Source organism: Aedes albopictus, chromosome 3, assembly GCF_035046485.1.
Source record: "Aedes albopictus strain Foshan chromosome 3, AalbF5, whole genome shotgun sequence".
NCBI classification, from domain to species: Eukaryota; Metazoa; Arthropoda; class Insecta; order Diptera; family Culicidae; genus Aedes; species Aedes albopictus.
Genome location: NC_085138.1, coordinates 205,167,035 through 205,188,642, shown reverse-complemented (window position 1 = coordinate 205,188,642; position 21,608 = coordinate 205,167,035). Strand labels below are relative to the sequence as shown.

General features: G+C 40.2%; 1 protein-coding gene across 1 annotated transcript in view; it reads right to left on the bottom strand.

Annotated features, from left to right (window-relative positions):
- The window catches only part of LOC109432823 (acyl-CoA synthetase short-chain family member 3, mitochondrial), a 65,437-nt gene that overhangs the window by 21,262 nt on the left and 22,567 nt on the right, over positions 1 to 21,608 (bottom strand). The window contains exon 2 of the mRNA XM_029863452.2: positions 7,921 to 8,089. Within this exon, the coding sequence (XP_029719312.2) occupies positions 7,921 to 8,089 (169 nt within the window). The remainder of the gene's footprint in view (positions 1 to 7,920; positions 8,090 to 21,608) is intronic.

Below are 21,608 nucleotides of genomic sequence, written 5' to 3'. Positions count from 1 at the left end.
GAAGTAAACTAGTTACCCAAAATTAGGTTGTTTTCTCTCTTTTCCTAACCGATGTTGTCAAAAACAAACAGAGATGCATCTACCCAACGGGGGTCCTTGAGCCCAATAAGCCAATTTTGGGTAAATGCTGGTTTACTCTAATTTGAGTTGAATGAGGGGGGGGTCTTGGGTTGAATTTACCTACTCTTAAGTAAATGTTTTTGCTGGAGGTGAAGGCAATTTACCTAGTGTGAGTTTAATCGATTTACTCAAATTTGGCTTATTGGGCCGAACTATGGGGTTGCGTCAAAAGAACTCAATTTTGGGTAGTTTTGGCGGTTCCGTGTATGATCAAGATGATGGCCCGAAAGGGTTGTGAAGCACGTTATATCATATTTTTCTATTAGAGTATTGTGGATTTACCGGCTACTTGTATTCTACCGGTTACTTAAGCAGCCGTTACAAAGTAGCCGTTTTCATATAAAAATCAACTTGATTGTCAAAAAATGAACGTCGCTGAGTAGTTAGTGGCAACGACGAATAAGCGCATCCAATAAAAATGTTTAAAATCATTTTTAAGGTACTCTTTTTATTAAACGGCTACTTTGGAGGCCATACTGAAGCGACCGGTAGAATACAAGTAGCCGGTAAATCCACAATAACTTTGAAAGGCACGACAGATTACAACGATTATAATCTTTTTTTAAGACTTTTGGCCCAGCTAAATGTAACCCCACTGATCGCTCCGAACGTGTGTTCTATTGAGCTCCTAATGACTGCCATCGAGTTCAGGGAAGTCAGTGCTTTGTCAACAATTACTTCCACTTGAATTTACTACAACGTTGGAACAATTCAACGTTTTTAATCACGACGATTGCGGTGTTGAAGACCAATTTATCACGTGCATTTTTTGTACTGCGTAATTTTTAATCATTACGTTTAAATTGAAATAGGTTAAATTAAGTTGCCCCATGATTAAGCGATAGATTTTATTGTATAACATATCACATGTCCCGTGTGAGAAAACTTAAAGCATTAAGCATATACTAAAACATTAAAATGAATCTGTGATGTTATGTCCCAAAAAACCCGGTATTCGAACAACTTCCGGATTTGTTGTTTTATCTGTGGTATAAACCATCTGGCAAGAGTGTGACCTCATTTTATATGTTGCTTGTCTGCTCGGTAAACTTGTGGCATTTTGATTACAATGGATTAAATGCTTTGGCTGTTTTCCTACTCTCCGCATCGACCAATGAGGCGCTAGCTTCTATGCGCAAAAAATCGCTAAAAGTAAATCGCAAAAATATTGTATGGCGAATAGCATCTAAAGGCGTATTTCTCGAAGTGGAACACATTATTCGAAAAAATATTTTGTAGCGGTTGTGCACAATGATGACCGGTTTGGTGCCTACCAAATATTTTTTCGATAAAAGCTTTTCATTTCGAGAAATTCGAGTTTAGATGCTTTTCGCCATACAAAATAAAATGTTTTTACTCCTGCTGACCAGCATTGAACGCACTCCTTGTCGGTAATCCATTGTGAATTATATGTGGCCAAAAACCTTGCAAAGAAAAAGTAATGTGAAAATATTTTGAACAATGCATCGCATTCTAAGCTTTGGACAACTATTAACTCAATATAATGAAAGACGGCAAATAAACTAGCATTAGTCGTTATGGTGTTCATTAGTCGTTGATAGTGTTGTCGTCAGAGATAGCACTTCCATCAGTGAATGTTTCAATAAACATTTTTGTGAGATTGGTCCTAAATTAGCTGAAAAAAACTGATCCTACGGAGAGACGAACCAGCCAAAGGGCTGAAAGTCTCTTTAATAAAGACAAATCAATCAAATCAATGATCCTACTGCTGGAAACCCATTACGCCAGATTCGTCCCATTTCTGGTTCCCTTTATCTGCAGCTTTCGACAATGAATGAAGTAACATTATTAATCAATGATTTAAAACAGAACGGAAGTCCTTCTATCGATTTTTATCGGAGTCTTCCAATTTGGTGATCCAAACGGGCTCAAACCCAGATTGTCTTAAAATAGCTAAAGTTATACCTATATTTAAATCAGGCTATTCGTGTAAAGTCGATTTGAATGTATGTGCGATGAATTTATTTATCGAGTGCAAAGCTTGATTGCAAAATTCTATGTGTGGGCATAAAGAAACTAGATTCAGAGCCAAACGAGCATGACGTCACGATCTCAACAGCGACAATAGATTGTGTGACGTCATATTCGCTCAGTACACTCTAAATTCACAATAAAGCACACTAAAACCATATTACTCAACCTCAACCATGTCTTCACAAGTCTTTTCAAATATTTGACAAGGAAAGAACTCACAAAACAACATCAGCTTGACACTAATGAAAATTCGATTGAGTCAAACAAGATATTTGAGCATTGGTTTCTTTTTGGACAAATATTTGACTCTGTATACTAACAGCTTTAGACATGTTTTTGAAATTTAAAAAAAAATCAAGTGTCAAATATATGCTGTCCCTATCGACTCAAAGGGTATGAGCCATTTTACGAAATGACAATATTGTTGATGATGATATTGATATTCACGTGCTAGGACGCGAGCTCCTGTCAAATTTTCATTTCTAAACTCAGCTCGTAAAATGGACTAGTCAGTTATGAGTTAGGAGCTTTTATGCAAATTATAGCAACACGATGCAAATACTCTTATAAAACGAGATAAAGTTGGTTAACAGCATAAACACGAATAAGATATACCCTATTTTGCCCCAATTCACCCTAATTTTAACGTTTCGGACTAAAGACACTATATGCAAAGACACGAAATGTTCCAATTGGAATTCCAAATTTGCTGTCAATGTCATTCCAATCGAACAGGAGACCTGTCAAACGCGCTTTAAAAGCATTGCTCGACAGCATCATCGTCATGATGCGACAATCATCATCAACAGCAACAATCATCAGATTTCGCGTCTTTAGCATACAGTGTCTTTATTTCGGACCAAGAAGCATATGCAGATCTCTGCTGATGATCTACATCAATTTTTAAGCTAAAACTTTTAGCAATGAAGATGGAACATTTTCATGTTGCTTAAATAACGATAAAGTCCCATTTTTCTTGAATGCTAGAAACACAAAGAAACAGACGTCACACTCTGCTCGCCTCCCATCGATAATCATTTTAACGACTGATTTAAATGTTCTGTAGTAGGTCGATTAGCTACTAGGCCATCACTTATTTTTCAAAATTTGGAAATGTTATATGTTCGTTGTTGGAAAATGATCTTCTTAGCTAATAAATGATCGTGTCAAAATTTTTAACTCCGTTTCTCAAGGCTAAGTGGTCCCTCGAGAAGTCTAAAGTTGTCAAAATATGTATGGGACTAAAAATACATGAAATTTTTTTCCGGCGAAAAAATTACGCTATTCTACTAAAACCGATGATTTGAGGACTATGAAAGGCCAAAACTGTGCTTAGAATTGCGATATCTCCACTCGTTTTTGAGTTATTGACAAAAAACAGTCAAAAAATCAGCTTTTTTGATCAATGTTTAGATCCCGAAGGAAAGTTACCCTATTTTGCTCAATAGCTTTGAACGAAAGGAGATGTCGCAATTCTAAGCACATTTTTGACCCAAAGGGTCATAAAATCATCGGTTTTAGTAGAATAGCGTTTTTTTCGCCGAAATTTCATGTATTTTTAGTCTCATACAATTTTTGACAACATTAGGCTCCTTGAGGAACTACTTAGCCTTGAGATACGGAGTTCAAATTTTGACACGATCACTTCTTAGCTAAAACGATCATTTTCCATGCTTATCCTCAAGGTTTCTTTCCATAGATGATAGTTAAAAATATTTCCTGGGTGCCTTGCAGAATTGTTCCATATGTTTCATGAGAAATTCCTCCAGGGACTCTCACCGAAAATCTTCCACAGATTCCTTCAGAAAAAAACTCCTTTAAAAGAATTCCACAGAAAAACCATTCATCGATCCATTTAGAAGTTTTAACAGAGATTTATGCATAATAACTCAAAGAAATTTATTCAGGAATTTCTAAACGAATTAGTGCAACAAATCTTTCGATATATTTTTCCAGAAATTACTACGAACTCCTCCATACAGAGATTCTTTCAACAGAAATTACTCCAGAAGCACTTGCTATGATTTTCTACAGGATTTTTTTCTCAATAGAAATCTTAACAAACCCAGGTGACCTTTCAGATACCTCTACAGGAACTCCTTCAAAAATTCTCTGGGTTTTTAGTAAAGGATTCTTGTGGGAGTTTACTAAATTTCTATACATTTATTTATTTTTTTTGTTTAATCATTTATTAAAAGATAAAGTGAAGTAAAGTATTTACATTAAACATGCTTTGTGGTAAAATTGTACAATAAAACATAAAAAAGGTGAATTGGTGTAAAATAGACCACTTCCCGTTCTTAGCCAGGGTTGAAATCAAAGTTGTTCAATTCTTCAAAGCTATTTAATAATGATTCCTTAAATTTTTATGGAAACACAGACAATAATTTGAAAACTTGCGAAAAAAAAAATAGTTTTCACATTTTTAAAGTATGGGAAATTGTGTATTTTTGGCAGTTTTGTTCTCTTCGTCATTGGGTTTTTTTTGAAAGCTGTATAACTCAAAAAAGGCATCAAATCCTTCCCAACCAAGCTGAATTATACGACGAAGTTTCAGAAAATTTGGCCGACAAAAACCCCTCATGACGAAGAGAACAAACCTGCCGATAATACCCATCGTCACCCTAGTATGGGGCATAATCGGGATATGGACAACATGAAAATGTTCCACCCTCTTTGTAGATCTTCTTTGCTAAACTATTGAACCATTTTCATTACCGTAGATCTTCAGTAGAGATCTGCAAATGCTTTTTGGTCAAATTTTGTACTGAAACATGAAAATTAGGGATAATTGGGGCAAAATAGGCCACAACCCGTGCCACATTCATGAAGGAAATCAACTCTATCATTTTTTTAACAATATTTGTATCATGATTCTCATGTATAGCACGGAAACATAGAAGACAGCTTGTAAATCTATGGAAAAAAAACTAGTTTTTCATATTAGATAAGTAGTACGGGACGGAATGGGGCATTACAGTGATCTAGACAACATGACAATGTTCAACTTCAATTGAGAACAATGTATGCTATGTATGCTATGTAACAATGTATGTATGCTAACATCTTTCTGGAATATATATCGGCAGCAGAGGTTTATATCTTCACTTTTTTGTCATATTTTGCAATCAAATAGTCCAACAAAGGGGAAAATGGGACAAAATGGGACATTTTCCGTGGTCTGCACAAGACGAGACCGCCACTAACGAGCCTGGATAAAACAAAGATGAGAAAAGTCAAAATTGGAACATTCGATCTAGTGTCATCCCCATAGTTCCAATCGAGCAGGTGATCTGTCAAAACGATAAGGATTCTCCACTTTGGTATAAGGTAAGAAATCAAAATTTGAACTAGTCAAAATGTAATCTTAATTTGAACTATTTTGAAATTCATTGGAATGACGTTCTTTTTGGGCAAATATTGTCCCGAAAAAAGATGTTAAACAGCTTTCCGTAAAATAATCTGATAACATAAACTTTAAAAACATTGAAAAAAGCATTTTTGCCATCGAAAATAATCAATTGAAAAATCACTGTGATTTCACCTATTTCCCCCCAGAGAAAGCACATTTTCGGTGCACCCATACAGCTTATGCATTACATCACACGCAATAAGTGAATACGTCAAATGACAGCTTATTTATCGTAGAATCGGCCAACCGAGTAATATTCCGCATTATTTGTCATAAAATTTTCAAATTTAAGTGTTTATTACTTGGAGAATGTTACCTTAAGTTGAACCATTTGTAAGCTTAATTTGAACTAGTAAACGGGGGCCACTTTCCAGTGTTGGCCTGCAGACTGCGCTAGTGGTTGCTTTGTTTACTCTTGGGGGATGAAAAATTCCAAATTTAGTTTCCAAATTCCTAAAGAATTTCGAACATTCTGAGTTGAGATTCCACTGCCTAATGAAAAATAGGTATGAGAATTTGCAGATTCATGTGATTTTTTATTGTTTAACACGGAATTGACTGTTTTGTGAGTTGCTCGAGCTGCTGCAGCCAGTAGTTCAAATTAAGATTAAAATTGGTTCAAATTAAGATTAAAATCATAGTTGATGAAAAGTCGAATATTTCAATGAAATTTGGTGCAAATACAAACTTTTTACCATTTAATAGAAAGCTTATACCCGTGGCTTTCATGTACATACGATTGTTGTAGTAAACTATTTCCATGTGGGAGAAAAAATCCCTTAAAATTTGCACTGCTTCAGAAAGTCGCAATTTGGTTCAAATTTTGATTACCTACCCTACTCGAGACACTTTAACCAACCATTCGATTCCTTGTCATTTTTACAAAGAAATAGGTCTTTGATGCCTTTCCAAATCAACGGCTTCCAAAAGTTGCGATTTTGGGTCCATTGATTGATTGATTTGTCTTTATTTAAGAGACTTTCAGCCCTTTAATAATACCCTTTTTTACCCGATCTTGGTATTCAATCAAACATTTTTCCAAACTGCGTATAACTGGACAGCAGGGATGCCATATATACAGATTTATCTTATTATACAGATATTTTAGCATCCGTACAGATTTCGTTTTATATACGGATTTTTGAGCTGCACGGGCTATTTCATTTTTGTAAGGGATATAGATTTTTCAACCAAATTTTGTATGGGATACAGATTTTTGTAAAGTGATACAGATTTTTCAAAAAATCATCTGGCATCCCTGCTGGACCGATAGTTGCATTCCCGATGACTATTTTGACATATTATTTTCTACGGGAATACGGAGATGCTCACCATAGCTATCATAGAACACAATATACTTCACGTCTTCGGGCTTATCGTTCGTAGGCAAATACTGCAGTTCACAAACCAGGATTGCTACCCCCTTCCACCCATGTGCGGAATAATTCAAGGTTTTCACGTTTAAAGATCTGACTTTAAGGTTTTCACGTCTCAATCACTGTTTTAAAATTTTTGCTTGGTCTTTTTCGTTGAATCAACCCGATCGCTTTACTTTTGCTTGTCTTCAGCAAACCAAGCAAACTATCCTTCATAATAACAATTAGAAAATACATAAACCACAAAATTGCATATAAAAAAGAATTGGTGCCCAAAACATTTTGAAATACATTTTAGATGACGAAATATTATATTATGATAAAAATTAAACATATTGGTTTTACATCCCTGACTCCTGAAATGAGTTAATCTGCAACTGGTTTGTACTTAAACATCTATTATCATCTCAAGTTTACCAGTTCTGCGGAAAAGCATTAATGTTCAACATACCATGAAGCATGTGGGATATGAAATCTATGCTCCGGGAATTTCATTGTCGGACCGTTTTCGGCATCTTGCATCCCTCACCTTATCATCCAATTACGGCGAAGTATATCGAACAACAGAAAAAAGCATTACCGACAAACGCTATGCCAACAACCACTACATGAAGGTACGATAAGCCACGTTGACTCCATCATGTGAGGCTTTGAGTGGGAGCGCATGTTGTTGCGTGAAAATCTGTGGGGAATTACATGTGACTGATTTATTTGATTTGTTCAACTTAGATAAATACGTTACTTCGATACGATTTTCATGAATCTTGAAGCTCTTGGTGTTCACCGTAGAAAAATATGTGAGCATAATAAATCTCTAAATATATTAAAAACGTAATTGATTTCAATGTACGGTCGCCCAGAGAGACGGATAAGTAAGTGAAATGTGAGAAGATTGTTACTCGGACCAATACTTGATCAATTACAGGATTTCTTGTATGTCCGTGCAATTGCTCCTTTGTTGGAGGTTGAACCCATAACTCTTGAACCAAGATCCATTGAAACAATTTAAAATCTTACCATTTGGTGAACGGTCGGTTGCTGTCATCGACCACAGTATCCCACGGTTTGTCCCAATCAATTAGGTTCTCGGCAAGCTCTCCCCAGAACGCCTGAGGCTCCTCTATAGACCGCCGGTATACGTCATGATACAAAGGGTTGCCACTGTCGATGCATACTGTAGAACTCGCTGGGAAAGAAAGAAAAACGTTAGGTACCTATTTGTTATTGTTTTCGAACTGCTTAATAACCTGGAGTTTCAATATCATAGAGTAATCAGGGATAAAAAGCACCCATGACACAAAACAACCTATTGCGATTTCTAGGGAAATTTTAAAGCATTTTTTCTAGACAAAAGGAAAGATAGAGCTACAGCAATAGAAGGTTGGGTCGGCCATACTAAATTTACGTTTACATTTACATTTATTTATTCGTCAACAGGTAAAAATATTTACAAACACAAATGACACAGCGATACTTAACAACACTTAAGTAACTATAGTTATAACATAAAATTTGCTTAAATCTACGCTTTATGCCTACACGAGAAATATAAAAATAAAAAAGCGTTTAAAACACGCCACTTAGGGTCTGGGTCGGGGACCATTTGGGCAGGAGCACCTATTTTAGGCACTTTTTGCTGTAGCTCAGTCAACTTTCAGCTAATGAATTACCTACATCGGCTGTTTTCCTACTCTCCGCATCGACCAATGTGGCGCTAGCTTCTATGCACGAAAAATCGCTAAAAGTAAATCGCAAAAATATTGTATGGCGAATAGCATCTAAAGACAAATTTAAAGAAGTGGAATACATTATTCGAAAAAATATTTGGTAGTGGTTGTGCACAATGGTGATCACTATTAACCCTACCAAATATTTTTTCGGGAAAAGCTTTGTATTTCAAGTAATTCAAGTTAAGATGCATTTCGCCATACAAAATTAAATTGATTTACTCCTGCTGATCAACTGTGGCTGCGCGCAAAGCGGGTAGTCCATTAACTTGATTTTTGGAATACGGTAGGATCCTCACAATATCTAGCCATATATACAATTTCATATAAATCGCTTTGAAATAAATTATAATTAATTATAGCAGGAAGTGCCCAAATGGTCCCAGACCCTACTCTGCATTGGCTCGTTTATTGAGTTGTCCAAAAAAATGTCTCATGAAACCTAATGCAAGCCTATCCATATAAGGGAGAGCAAAAGATGTTTACAAAGGTCTTACAGTTTTTTATACATGTGAAATTTGAACTCAAATCACTTCCACAGAGACTTTTGGATTGGTCCATTGTGAGATAAGTGACATTTCAACACACGAACACAAGCGTGAATTTTTCCGTACACAAAAGGCTATTCAGACTGCATTTGCAAATATTACCCAAATAAACGGTTAAAAATGATAAAACTAACAACTGGGGTAAGACTGCACATATTTTCCCCCAAGTTTTACAACTACATCTACAAAAAAGACACGCATACATTGTAACCGTAGGTTCCAATTTATAAGCTTGTTGGCTCCTCCACAAGCAATCCCTTCATTTAACCCTAGCGCACCAGTAAGCACCTAAATCCCAAATCCAACCCTGAACCAACTGACAGCCTTACTGGTGGAGAACTCACAGCTGTCGGTGAAATGCGCAGGCTGGCTACTCATATAGCACTCGTAGTGGATGCTCACACCTGTCACTTATTATAACAGTGGTTTGAAGCTTAAGGTAATGCAACTCAGAGTTCCTTAAGGGATACCAACCATCACGACTATACTGGGTGCCGACACTCGGAATAGTTCGGTTTCTTTGTAGACCGTTTAATCATGCGCCATTGGAGAAAGATCCTTCTTTCTGTCCGTGACCGCCAAAGAAGATTGAAGTGCGCGTCGGTCAATCTTAAAAAGTAATTTTAAAAGCCCACATTTTAGGGTAGAGTGTATATTTCTAATCAGTGTTTTATGTTTCTTAAAGTCTATTTCGCAGTTAAAAAGCCAAGTTAAAACCTACAAAGCTATCTTAAAACTAAGTGTTAGTGCTTAAATAAAAACTACAGTACGGTTAGTAACTTAGAGCTAATGTGTTAGTGAATATGCTAAATGTAAAATTCGTTAATCTAGTTAAACAGCCACGTGTGTTAACCAGAAAAACCACCATCTGTGCCAATTAGAAGTAAACCATTATAAGAAAAGGTAATTTCTTTTGTGTAAAATCAGAGAGAGAGAGTGAGAGGAGGGAGAGACGATTGTAAAGACGAGGGTACTAATCACCAGGATCAGGTCCGATCTCGGGCCTTTTCTATTACGGCTCTTTGGGCACATCCCCGAAGCCTTTATTCCATCCGCAGACTGGACGACGCCAAAACCCAGATTCATGCCAGAATCTCCCGGCTCGATAGCCATCCCGTCCGCCATCTTGGGATCAGGTCTATTCACGGACAGAAGAACGGGTCGCAAGCTATAGGAAAAATCGCCATTTTGGGACAAACTGCAGCTACCACGTGCCAAGTTGCCATCCAGCCACCAGGACACCGGTCCAAGACGGGTAATTCGCCATCCACTGGCCAAACGCCGGTGATTCCCGCCGATTTCACTGGTCAAGCACCGGTGATTACCGCCATCCATCCGGCCAGGACCCGGTGACTCCGCCATCGGTCAAGGCAGCCAAGGTCAGCTGACGACAAGTTTCGCCCCAAGCCATCAATCCACACCAACTCCGAACCGGTAGGGAACCGGTACAGCACCCAAGCCTCCCACCATGTCAGCTCGATAGCCACCGAGCAGCCGTGCATCCGCCGTGCTTTTCGGCCAGCTGCAAAGCAGCCATCTTGCCGCCGTGCCTCCGCATCACCAGTTTCGCTGCCGTGCCGCCGTCGTGCCACCACCAAGCCGTCATCGTAGCATCACCACCAGACCACAAAAAAAGCGCAAGTACCCTCTCATGTGCCGTCTCTCTCGTAAAAGCCCAAAAGGGCGAATAAATGTATGTAATATGTAGTTAAATGCAATGGTGGTCAGAGTATTCTTTTTGGACGCATTTCCCTGATTACATCATATACACTGTTTTCTTATTTCGCTGTTTCGAACCCAGAAAGGGGTTATTATGCCTCATTCTTAGCGGTCCGCATTCTGCTTTGGTATCGGTGACTGGTTGTTTCCCTTTCCACCCGAACCGTGAGTTGATTTTGAATCAAGTTCCCGCTCAGGTAAGTGGACTAGGGTGTTCTAGTGTTCAGAACGGTGCTATTTTGAGTAGACGACCCCGTGCTCTACTTAATCCCACCCACAACAAGATTATATCCCGTCGGAGCAGCCGAAGGGCTTACAAATTGGCGCCCAACGAAAATTAAATAGCATTTGTGCAAATTTTCACTTTTCAACCCCCGAGAGGAGGGAAAAATCAGTTCCTGATTATTAATTATCGTTTTCCAAACGAATCGCTGGTTTTGAAGCATGGATCTGGAATTTGAGTTACAGTATAAACGGCTGATGGTTCATCATCTCGAAAAACACGAGATTGAACACGAGTTGAGAATAAGAGCAGTTCAGTTTGACCCTATTGAGTCTCGCTCTGCCATTCAGAGAAGACTGAGGGATCGGTTAAAAGAAGAGAAGGAATTGAGTGCGATTGATGTAGATTTTTTACGTTGCAAGGTTTCCGTCGACGAAGAAATCAAGGTGATTGATTCTAACGTGGAACAAATTAGATCTTACCTAGAAAACGAAAAACGTTTCGAGGGGTTCAAAGATAGCTTAAAAACAAGACTAGTTCATTACTTCGCAAGAGTTCGTCGAGCTCAAGAATATGCGGAGACTGATGAGGACTTGAACGATTTTGACAAGTTACTCTGTGGAATCCGAGGGCTAATGAATACCCACTTCTCAATCTTCTCTCCAATGCATGAGGTTAGAGAAGAGATGTTAGCAGAAATTTCACGTTCCGTTTCCAATTTGAGACTAGGAGCTATTCCTAAGGATAACCAGTCCAAGAAAGGTACAAAAAGTTCCAAAAAGTACAGCGAGGTAGTACGCCCACTCAGACAGTTCTACCGTTCTCAGAAGGAAAGTTCTGAATCGGAAGAACAGCGTCATACCAAGAAACCGCCCCGGACTAATTCGCGACCCCCTAGCCAAGACACGAGGAAACCAGAATACCCTAGGTCAATTCCCTTTGAGGACAAGTATGTTCCACCGCCGGAAGGAACTTGCTTCAATTGTAGACGTCAGGGACACAGTCACACAGAGTGCAATGCACCACGGTACAAGTTTTGCCTCCGATGTGGTTTACACGAAGTGGAGACCAAAAACTGCCCCTACTGTGCAAAAAACTTCAAGTAGGCTACCTGAAAGGGCAGGTTAGTCTAAACCTTTTCCAAAATCCCTTCTCTCAAACTCCTCAATCCAATCTTCGTCATTCGGGTTTTTGCCGGGTAGATAGTTCAGCATACGATTCCACTGCAGACTCCCAGGTGGAAGAGTTATTCGTACGGGTTGAAGACGACGACCGTCCGTTTGTCCAAATAACCGTTTTTGACGTGCCTATAGTCGGGTTGCTGGACAGTGGTGCTCACAGAAGCATTTTGGGGATTGGGTCGCTAAAGCTGATTAAAACATGCAAATTAAAGTTGTTTCCCGCTAACGTGGACTTAATGACCGCCAGCGGACAAAAATTAGAAGTTTCTGGCTACGTGAACCTCCCCATGTGCTTCAACGGGCAGACCAAACTGATTGCCACATTGGTAGTGCCCGATCTGAAAAGACGGCTTCTACTAGGCACAGATTTTTGGAAAGCGTTTGGAATTGTCCCTACTGTCCAACCGGTAGCGGCTGAAGAACTACAGACAGAAGAATTTTCCTTAACCGACGAACAACTTCACGAACTAGAACTCGTCAAATCTCAATTCAAAGTTGCGGAGGAGGGCCAACTAGAGACCACTCCTCTTATTTCCCACCTAATCGAATTGACGGATGAGACCAGGAAATCTGCGCCTGTCCGAATTAACCCGTTTCCCACGTCGCCGAAGCGGCAGGAGCAAATAAATAGGGAGCTGGACAACATGTTAGAAGCAGGGATTATAGAGCGATCTTACAGTAGCTGGGCGCTTAGATTGGTTCCGGTAGACAAGCCAGATGGATCCGTCCGTCTGTGCCTGGACGCGCGAAAATTAAATGAGCGGACAGTACGAGACTCGTACCCTTTGCCCCACGCAGACCGAATTCTGAGTAGATTGGGCCCCTGCAAATTCATCTCAACTATAGATCTGTCCAAAGCGTTCCTGCAAGTTCCGCTACACCCAAAGTCGAAGAAATATACGGCCTTTTCCGTGCTTGGTCGTGGGCTGTTTCAGTTCACCCGCATGCCCTTCGGTTTGGTTAACAGCCCCGCTACCTTGTCCCGACTGATGGACCGAGTATTGGGGGCGGGTGAACTGGAGCCGAAAGTTTTTGTCTACTTAGACGATATTATCGTGCTAAGTGAGACGTTCGAGGAGCACGTGAGACTTCTTCAAGAAGTGGCTGACAGGCTGAACCGGGCCAACTTGTCCATCAACATACAAAAGTCCAAATTCTGCCTCTCCGAATTACCGTATCTCGGTTATATTCTGACCAATCACGGTCTGAAACCGAATCCGGATCGAGTCGAAGCAATCATAAACATTGAGCGACCCAGTAGTATCCGTGCCTTAAGACGTTTCTTGGGCATGTGTAACTACTACCGGCGTTTCATCGCTCAGTACAGCGAGGTAGTACGCCCACTCACGGATTTACTAAAGGATAAACCTAAATCCTTACGCTGGACCGATGCGGCGGAGACGGCCTTTGTCCAGGTTAAGGAGTTGTTGATAAGCGCCCCCATACTTGCCAACCCGGACTTCAGCAAGCCGTTTTGCATCCATTGCGATGCGAGCGACACTGCTATCGCCGGAGTTTTAACTCAGGAGTTCGATGGCGGCGAACAGCCCATCGCTTACTTCTCCCAGAAGCTTTCTGGTCCCAAACAAAGATACTTTGCCACGGAGAAAGAGGCCTTAGCCGTTCTCAAATCTGTGGAGAAATTTAGAGGCTACGTGGAGGGGTCGGAGTTCACCGTGATAACCGATGCCTCTGCCCTGACATACATCCTCCGCAGCAGTTGGCGTACCTCATCCCGTCTTTGTAGATGGAGTATAGAACTCCAACGACATGGCATGATTATCAAACACCGCCGTGGCGTAGACAATGTGGTGCCTGATACTCTGTCCAGAGCCGTTGAAGTGCTATCCCTCCATCGATCAGACAAGGACTGGTACACGAAGATGCTGCAGAAGGTTCAGAAAGATCCGGAAAAATATAAGGATTTTCGGGTGGAAAACGGGGTTTTGAAAAAGTTAGTGTCTACACAGGGAGATTTGTTAGATTATCATTTCGTCTGGAAGGTATGCGTTCCAAAAGAATCGCGTGCTAACATCCTTGTGGAGGAACACGATGATGCCCTCCACCTGGGGACCGATAAAACTGTCGCCAAAATTAAGAAGAAATACTATTGGCCCAACATCGCAGAAGATGTGAGAGTCCACATCAGAAAGTGCTCGGTATGCCAAGAAAGCAAGCCCTCCAATCGGTCCCAACATCCGGCAATTGGTTCACCGAGACTGGCCACAAAGCCCTTCCAGATCATAGCGATCGATTACATCCAGTCCTTACCACGAAGCAAGGCTGGGAAGGCACACCTGTTCGTCGTAATGGATGTGTTTTCGAAATTCTCCTTGCTGTTTCCGGTTCGAAAGATTTGTGCTTCACAAGTGTGCGAAATCCTAGAAACAGCATGGTTCCGGAGATATTCTGCACCGGAATACTTAATCTCCGATAACGCGTCCGCATTTTTGTCCTCGAACTTTAAAGATCTGCTTCAGAAGTTTCAAGTCCAACACTGGACGAATCCACGCCATCACAGCCAATCTAACCCGGTAGAACGACTGAACCGCACCATAAATGCCTGTATTAGAACCTATGCTAGGACCAATCAGACACTCTGGGACACACGTGTACCCGAAATCGAATTCGCTTTAAACAATACACCCCACGTTGCCACTGGATTTTCCCCCTACCGCATAATCTATGGCCATGAAATTGTAAGTCGCGGCGATGAACATAGACTTGATCGGGACATAGAAGAACTTTCGGATGCAGAGAGAATTCAAAGAAAACTTCAAATCAATCAATCTATTCATGAACTAGTTCTCAAGAATCTTAGGAAACAATTTGACAAAAATTCACAACACTACAACTTGCGTCACAAGGCATTCGCCCCGGTGTACCATGTTGGTCAAAAAGTGTTTAAGCGGAACTTTCGCCAATCCTCAGCTCCCAATCGCTATAATGCCAAACTGGGACCTTGCTATCTTCCGTGTACCGTCTTAGCGCGGGTAGGATCCAATTCCTACGAATTAGCCGATGAAAACGGGAAACCAATCGGTGTATTCTCTGCGGCAGACCTAAAGCCGGGGGAAAACTGAAAAGAAAAACAACCAAAACAAAATTCATTCACTTAACGTTTAAAAGATACATCAATCAAAACTTTCCTTGTTTAGTTGCGGCCGAACTAAACACTGGAGTTACTCCTGTAACGAAATCAAAAACATCGTATTAGTCATGCAACCAAAAACTCGCGATCAGCTGTGTACTGCAAATCGTTCCCAACCATCCAAAACCAAGGATGAATGATTCCTTTCATTGAATGACTCCCCCACACAACAGACTGTAGAAATGTAAACAAATCGGTACCGTAACTGTGAATGAAAACAGCTCCTGTTGAACACGCGCGCATTGTTCTTTCGGAAGCATTCAAGGAAAAGACTCATTTGGATTCAGATAACGTACATAAACTCACCTGCAATCTAGGGGCAAGACACTGTGCAAACGAGAGTAACTCTGAGGAATTCTGAGTAACTCTTTTTACCAATGATCGACGAAATTTGTTTAAAAACACCCCTAAAACTGCAAGAAAAGCGAGATATCGGGCAATATTGTTTTGTTTTTGCGATAGTATCAGGCAATACTTAAGCAAAACGGGAGCAATCCGGAGAAAATATGAGCAACTCTGTGAAGGAAAATGTACTCTCCAGCACAGTGTCTTGCCCCAAGCCTGCAATAGATTTTAAATTTTGTTTGTCCATTTTCGTTCCAAATTCAATTTTGCTCGTCGATTCACTGTTTGTTTACTTTTTTTAATTTGTAGATCGTCAGACAGCTCGTATGTTTTAGTGTTGGTGAGTGACTCCGGAGATATCTTTCCATTGAGTGAAAGAGTTGCTCTGGCGACACAGTGTTGCCAAATCCATGTACAACACAATTGATTTTCAAATGAAAATAAATTTGATGTTGATTTTAAATGATACGCTATTTAGGCCTCATGCTCAATCAAAATGAATGTTTACATTCATTTCAAACTGGGATGACGGGGCATTTGTAACCGTAGGTTCCAATTTATAAGCTTGTTGGCTCCTCCACAAGCAATCCCTTCATTTAAACCTAGCGCACCAGTAAGCACCTAAATCCCAAATCCAACCCTGAACCAACTGACAGCCTTACTGGTGGAGAACTCACAGCTGTCGGTGAAATGCGCAGGCTGGCTACTCATATAGCACTCGTAGTGGATGCTCACACCTGTCACTTATTATAACAGTGGTTTGAAGCTTAAGGTAATGCAACTCAGAGTTCCTTAAGGGATACCAACCATCACGACTATACTGGGTGCCGACACTCGGAATAGTTCGGTTTCTTTGTAGACCGTTTAATCATGCGCCATTGGAGAAAGATCCTTCTTTCTGTCCGTGACCGCCAAAGAAGATTGAAGTGCGCGTCGGTCAATCTTAAAAAGTAATTTTAAAAGCCCACATTTTAGGGTAGAGTGTATATTTCTAATCAGTGTTTTATGTTTCTTAAAGTCTATTTCGCAGTTAAAAAGCCAAGTTAAAACCTACAAAGCTATCTTAAAACTAAGTGTTAGTGCTTAAATAAAAACTACAGTACGGTTAGTAACTTAGAGCTAATGTGTTAGTGAATATGCTAAATGTAAAATTCGTTAATCTAGTTAAACAGCCACGTGTGTTAACCAGAAAAACCACCATCTGTGCCAATTAGAAGTAAACCATTATAAGAAAAGGTAATTTCTTTTGTGTAAAATCAGAGAGAGAGAGTGAGAGGAGGGAGAGACGATTGTAAAGACGAGGGTACTAATCACCAGGATCAGGTCCGATCTCGGGCCTTTTCTATTACGGCTCTTTGGGCACATCCCCGAAGCCTTTATTCCATCCGCAGACTGGACGACGCCAAAACCCAGATTCATGCCAGAATCTCCCGGCTCGATAGCCATCCCGTCCGCCATCTTGGGATCAGGTCTATTCACGGACAGAAGAACGGGTCGCAAGCTATAGGAAAAATCGCCATTTTGGGACAAACTGCAGCTACCACGTGCCAAGTTGCCATCCAGCCACCAGGACACCGGTCCAAGACGGGTAATTCGCCATCCACTGGCCAAACGCCGGTGATTCCCGCCGATTTCACTGGTCAAGCACCGGTGATTACCGCCATCCATCCGGCCAGGACCCGGTGACTCCGCCATCGGTCAAGGCAGCCAAGGTCAGCTGACGACAAGTTTCGCCCCAAGCCATCAATCCACACCAACTCCGAACCGGTAGGGAACCGGTACAGCACCCAAGCCTCCCACCATGTCAGCTCGATAGCCACCGAGCAGCCGTGCATCCGCCGTGCTTTTCGGCCAGCTGCAAAGCAGCCATCTTGCCGCCGTGCCTCCGCATCACCAGTTTCGCTGCCGTGCCGCCGTCGTGCCACCACCAAGCCGTCATCGTAGCATCACCACCAGACCACAAAAAAAGCGCAAGTACCCTCTCATGTGCCGTCTCTCTCGTAAAAGCCCAAAAGGGCGAATAAATGTATGTAATATGTAGTTAAATGCAATGGTGGTCAGAGTATTCTTTTTGGACGCATTTCCCTGATTACATCATATACACTGTTTTCTTATTTCGCTGTTTCGAACCCAGAAAGGGGTTATTATGCCTCATTCTTAGCGGTCCGCATTCTGCTTTGGTATCGGTGACTGGTTGTTTCCCTTTCCACCCGAACCGTGAGTTGATTTTGAATCAAGTTCCCGCTCAGGTAAGTGGACTAGGGTGTTCTAGTGTTCAGAACGGTGCTATTTTGAGTAGACGACCCCGTGCTCTACTTAATCCCACCCACAACAAGATTATATCCCGTCGGAGCAGCCGAAGGGCTTACAACATCTGAACGTGATTACCACTATTGGCTCTGGCATGGTGAAAAGAGAGAAATGAATACAGGATGCGGCAGAAAAAAAACGAAAATTTCAAGTCGCTAGCACACGCTAAATATGGGATATATATGACTTTTTTTCATAACAGTTTTTTAGTCAATTTCTATATTCTAGCACAAAGTAAAAATGAATATATTTGATTTCCAACATGTGATTATGTAAGCCTGGGGGGTCTCCAGTTAGCCTAGTGGTTAAGGCTATGGATCGCCAATTCAGAGATGGCAGGTTCGATTCAAGTTCCGACCGTGAACATTTTCTCGACTCCCTGGACATAGTGTATCATTGTGCTTGCCTTACAATATACAAATTCATGCAATGGCAGGCAAACTAAGTCCTTCAATTAATAAGTGTTGAAGTGTTCAAAGAACACTAAGTTGAAGCGCGGAAGGCTAAGTCCCAGTGGGGGCGTAGAGCAACAAAGAAAAAGAAGATATGTGCCTAAAAACACAAACACTCATACGTAACACTCTTCAAAACGGCTTGGCTTGGCACATGCATTTAACGATCAATTCAAATTTGATTTCATTTGCGCAATCCTTCCACCAGATGCGCTAGTGTTCGATCGCATTGACGTTTGCCAGTGTACACGTTGCTGAATGATGCAAATGAAAATTACAGGCAATTTGTGTAGTGGTGTGCGTGTTAGACACACGACAAATCGAAATTCATCATGGCCGACATATCTCGCGCGATTTTTTTTAACAGGTGGCAGTGTGCGCATGAAAAAGACACCGCCCGCATATGAAAAAACAGCTTGACATATTGTTCCAACGTTATACTTGGTTTCTGACATACTGTTACCATTTGTGTTAAACGCTTTCTATTATTTTACATTAATAATGGCTGCCATTGAAAATGTATAGAACCCCTTTCCAACCGTTTCACAAATGATTGGTGCATAGAACATAGTTCACTTACAGTTTTTTGTGGTTCAAAGTGAGATAGTTTTCAACGGAAAACACCAAGAAATAATCACTCAACAATCTGACATGCAGTAACTTTATGACATACAACCCAGTTATATTTGTTTATTGTCTTCATCAAAAGCAACCCCAACATGACGTCACGCACACATTTGAAAAAAAATACTGTTCAATGTTAAATGAATGGTTTCTGGTACGGTTGCGTACCTTTGTGTGAGTGAGAAATAGGCTCTGTTTAGATTCAATTAGTGAGTGGCTCAGCAAGGTGTTATGAAATTGAAAAAAAAACAGAAGAATAAATTAGCTACATCGGCTGTTTTCCTACTCTCCGCATCGACCAATGTGGCGCTAGCTTCTATGCGCGAAAAATCGCTAAAAGTAAATCGCAAAAATATTGTATGGCGAATAGCATCTAAAGGCAAATTTATCGAAGTGGAATACATTATTCGAAAAAATATTTGGTAGTGGTTGTGCACAATGGTGACTACTATTAAGCCTACCAAATATTTTTTCAGTAAAAGCTTTCTATTTCAAATAATTTAAGTTTAGATGCTTTTCACCATACAAAATAAAATGGATTTACTCCTGCTGATCAACTGTGGGTGTGCGCCAAGCGGGTAGTCCATTGTGGGAAAATATCAGCAGTTCATTTTTGTTATACGGTCTAGTTCGGTGAGTAGTTCGATGGTTTTCAAAGGATATTACACTCCTGTTCAAAAGTTTGGGGTCACCCCCTCAAAAACATGTCATTTGTTTAGGCCCATATCGTCCGATTTCAAAACCCTAGGTTTCATTCAAAAGATAATAAGTCAAAGAAACTTTGAACATGATTTAAAAGAAACTTTTTCAAAAAAATTTGTATGTAAACTTAACCCAAAGTTGCCAAATTTTCTAAAAAATAAATATTGACCAATCCAAATTCCTGTGTGGTAGTGGTTTGTGTTCAGATTTCCCGTGTTAATCTATCTGTAAGAACTTTGTAAACATCTTTTGTTCTCACGTATACGGATAGGCTTGCATTAGGTTTCGTGAGATAAAATTTGGAGAACTCAATAAACTTACGGCAGTGTCGCTGGAAGTTGGGTCGTCGAAATTTTAAGATGAGAGCGGTAATATGACCCATTTTCTATTCGCTTTCAACTGCGTTTTACAGAACTTAGCTAAAAAATCTAGAGAAAAAGTTATTAGGTAAATTAATCCTTGATGTCATCGACCAAAAGTTTAGGGTCACCGCCCTCAATATGATGTATCGGCCAAAAGTTTGGGGTCACTTTCGTAAAACATGGAAAAGTGATTTGTTGATATGTTCGTCATCTATAGTTCAATTTTAATTATTTTTGGCTCATTTCAAAGATAATTAACTAAATTTACGTTTGATGTCTTCAACTTAACGTATTTAACGATTTTTGTATATAAAAATGTTATGTAAAGTTGGCACATTTTACCACGCATCAAAAAATGAGGCAACTTTACGTTAAGTTTTAGTATGTAAATTTCAACAAATATGTGTGGTTGAATGTCTATGCAGTAAGTATCATTCATTTTGTTTCAAATAAGCCAAGAAGAATTAAAATTGAATGAAAGATGACAAAGATATCAACAAATCACTTTTCCATGTTTTACGATAGTGACCCCAAATAAAGACACTGTATGCTAAAGACACGAAATCTGATGATTGTTGCTATTGATGATGATTGTCGCGTCATGACGATGATGATGTCGAGCAATGCTTTTAAAGCGCGTTTGACAGGTCTCCTGCTCGATTGGAAGGACATTGACAGCAAATTTGGAATTCCAATGAATTAACTACATCGGCTGTTTTCCTACTCTCCGCACCGACCAATGTGGCGCTAGCTTCTATGCGCGAAAAATCTCTAAAAGTAAATCGCAAAAATATTGTATGGCGAATAGCATCTAAAGGCAAATGAATTAATAGGATACTGCAAGATGACGTCACGAAGCCTTGCACTGACAGTTCAGCGAGCTTGTTTACATGGACTTAGTCTCTGGCGGAGATCCGGCAAAACTGTTTTTCGTTACAATTTCAGTAAAACGGTAGTTGGACGATTGATTTTGTACTAGTAAAGTTGAATATAATCGATATTTCCGTATCATTATGGTTACGAGACGGAAAACGTAAATTTAATTTTCACCGCTCGTTAAAAATTCTAACACCTTGTAAACAAGCTCGCTGAACTGTCACACAAAGTGAGGTTAGATCAGGTGCTTGCAGTACCCTATTACATCGGCTGTTTTCCTACTCTCCGCATCGACCAATGTGGCGCTAGCTTCTATGCGCGAAAAATCGCTAAAAGTAAATCGCAAAAATATTGTATGGCGAATAGCATCTAAAGGCAAATTTATCGAAGTGGAATACATTATTCGAAAAAATATTTGGTAGTGGTTGTGCACAATGGTGACTACTATTAAGCCTACCAAATATTTTTTCAGTAAAAGCTTTCTA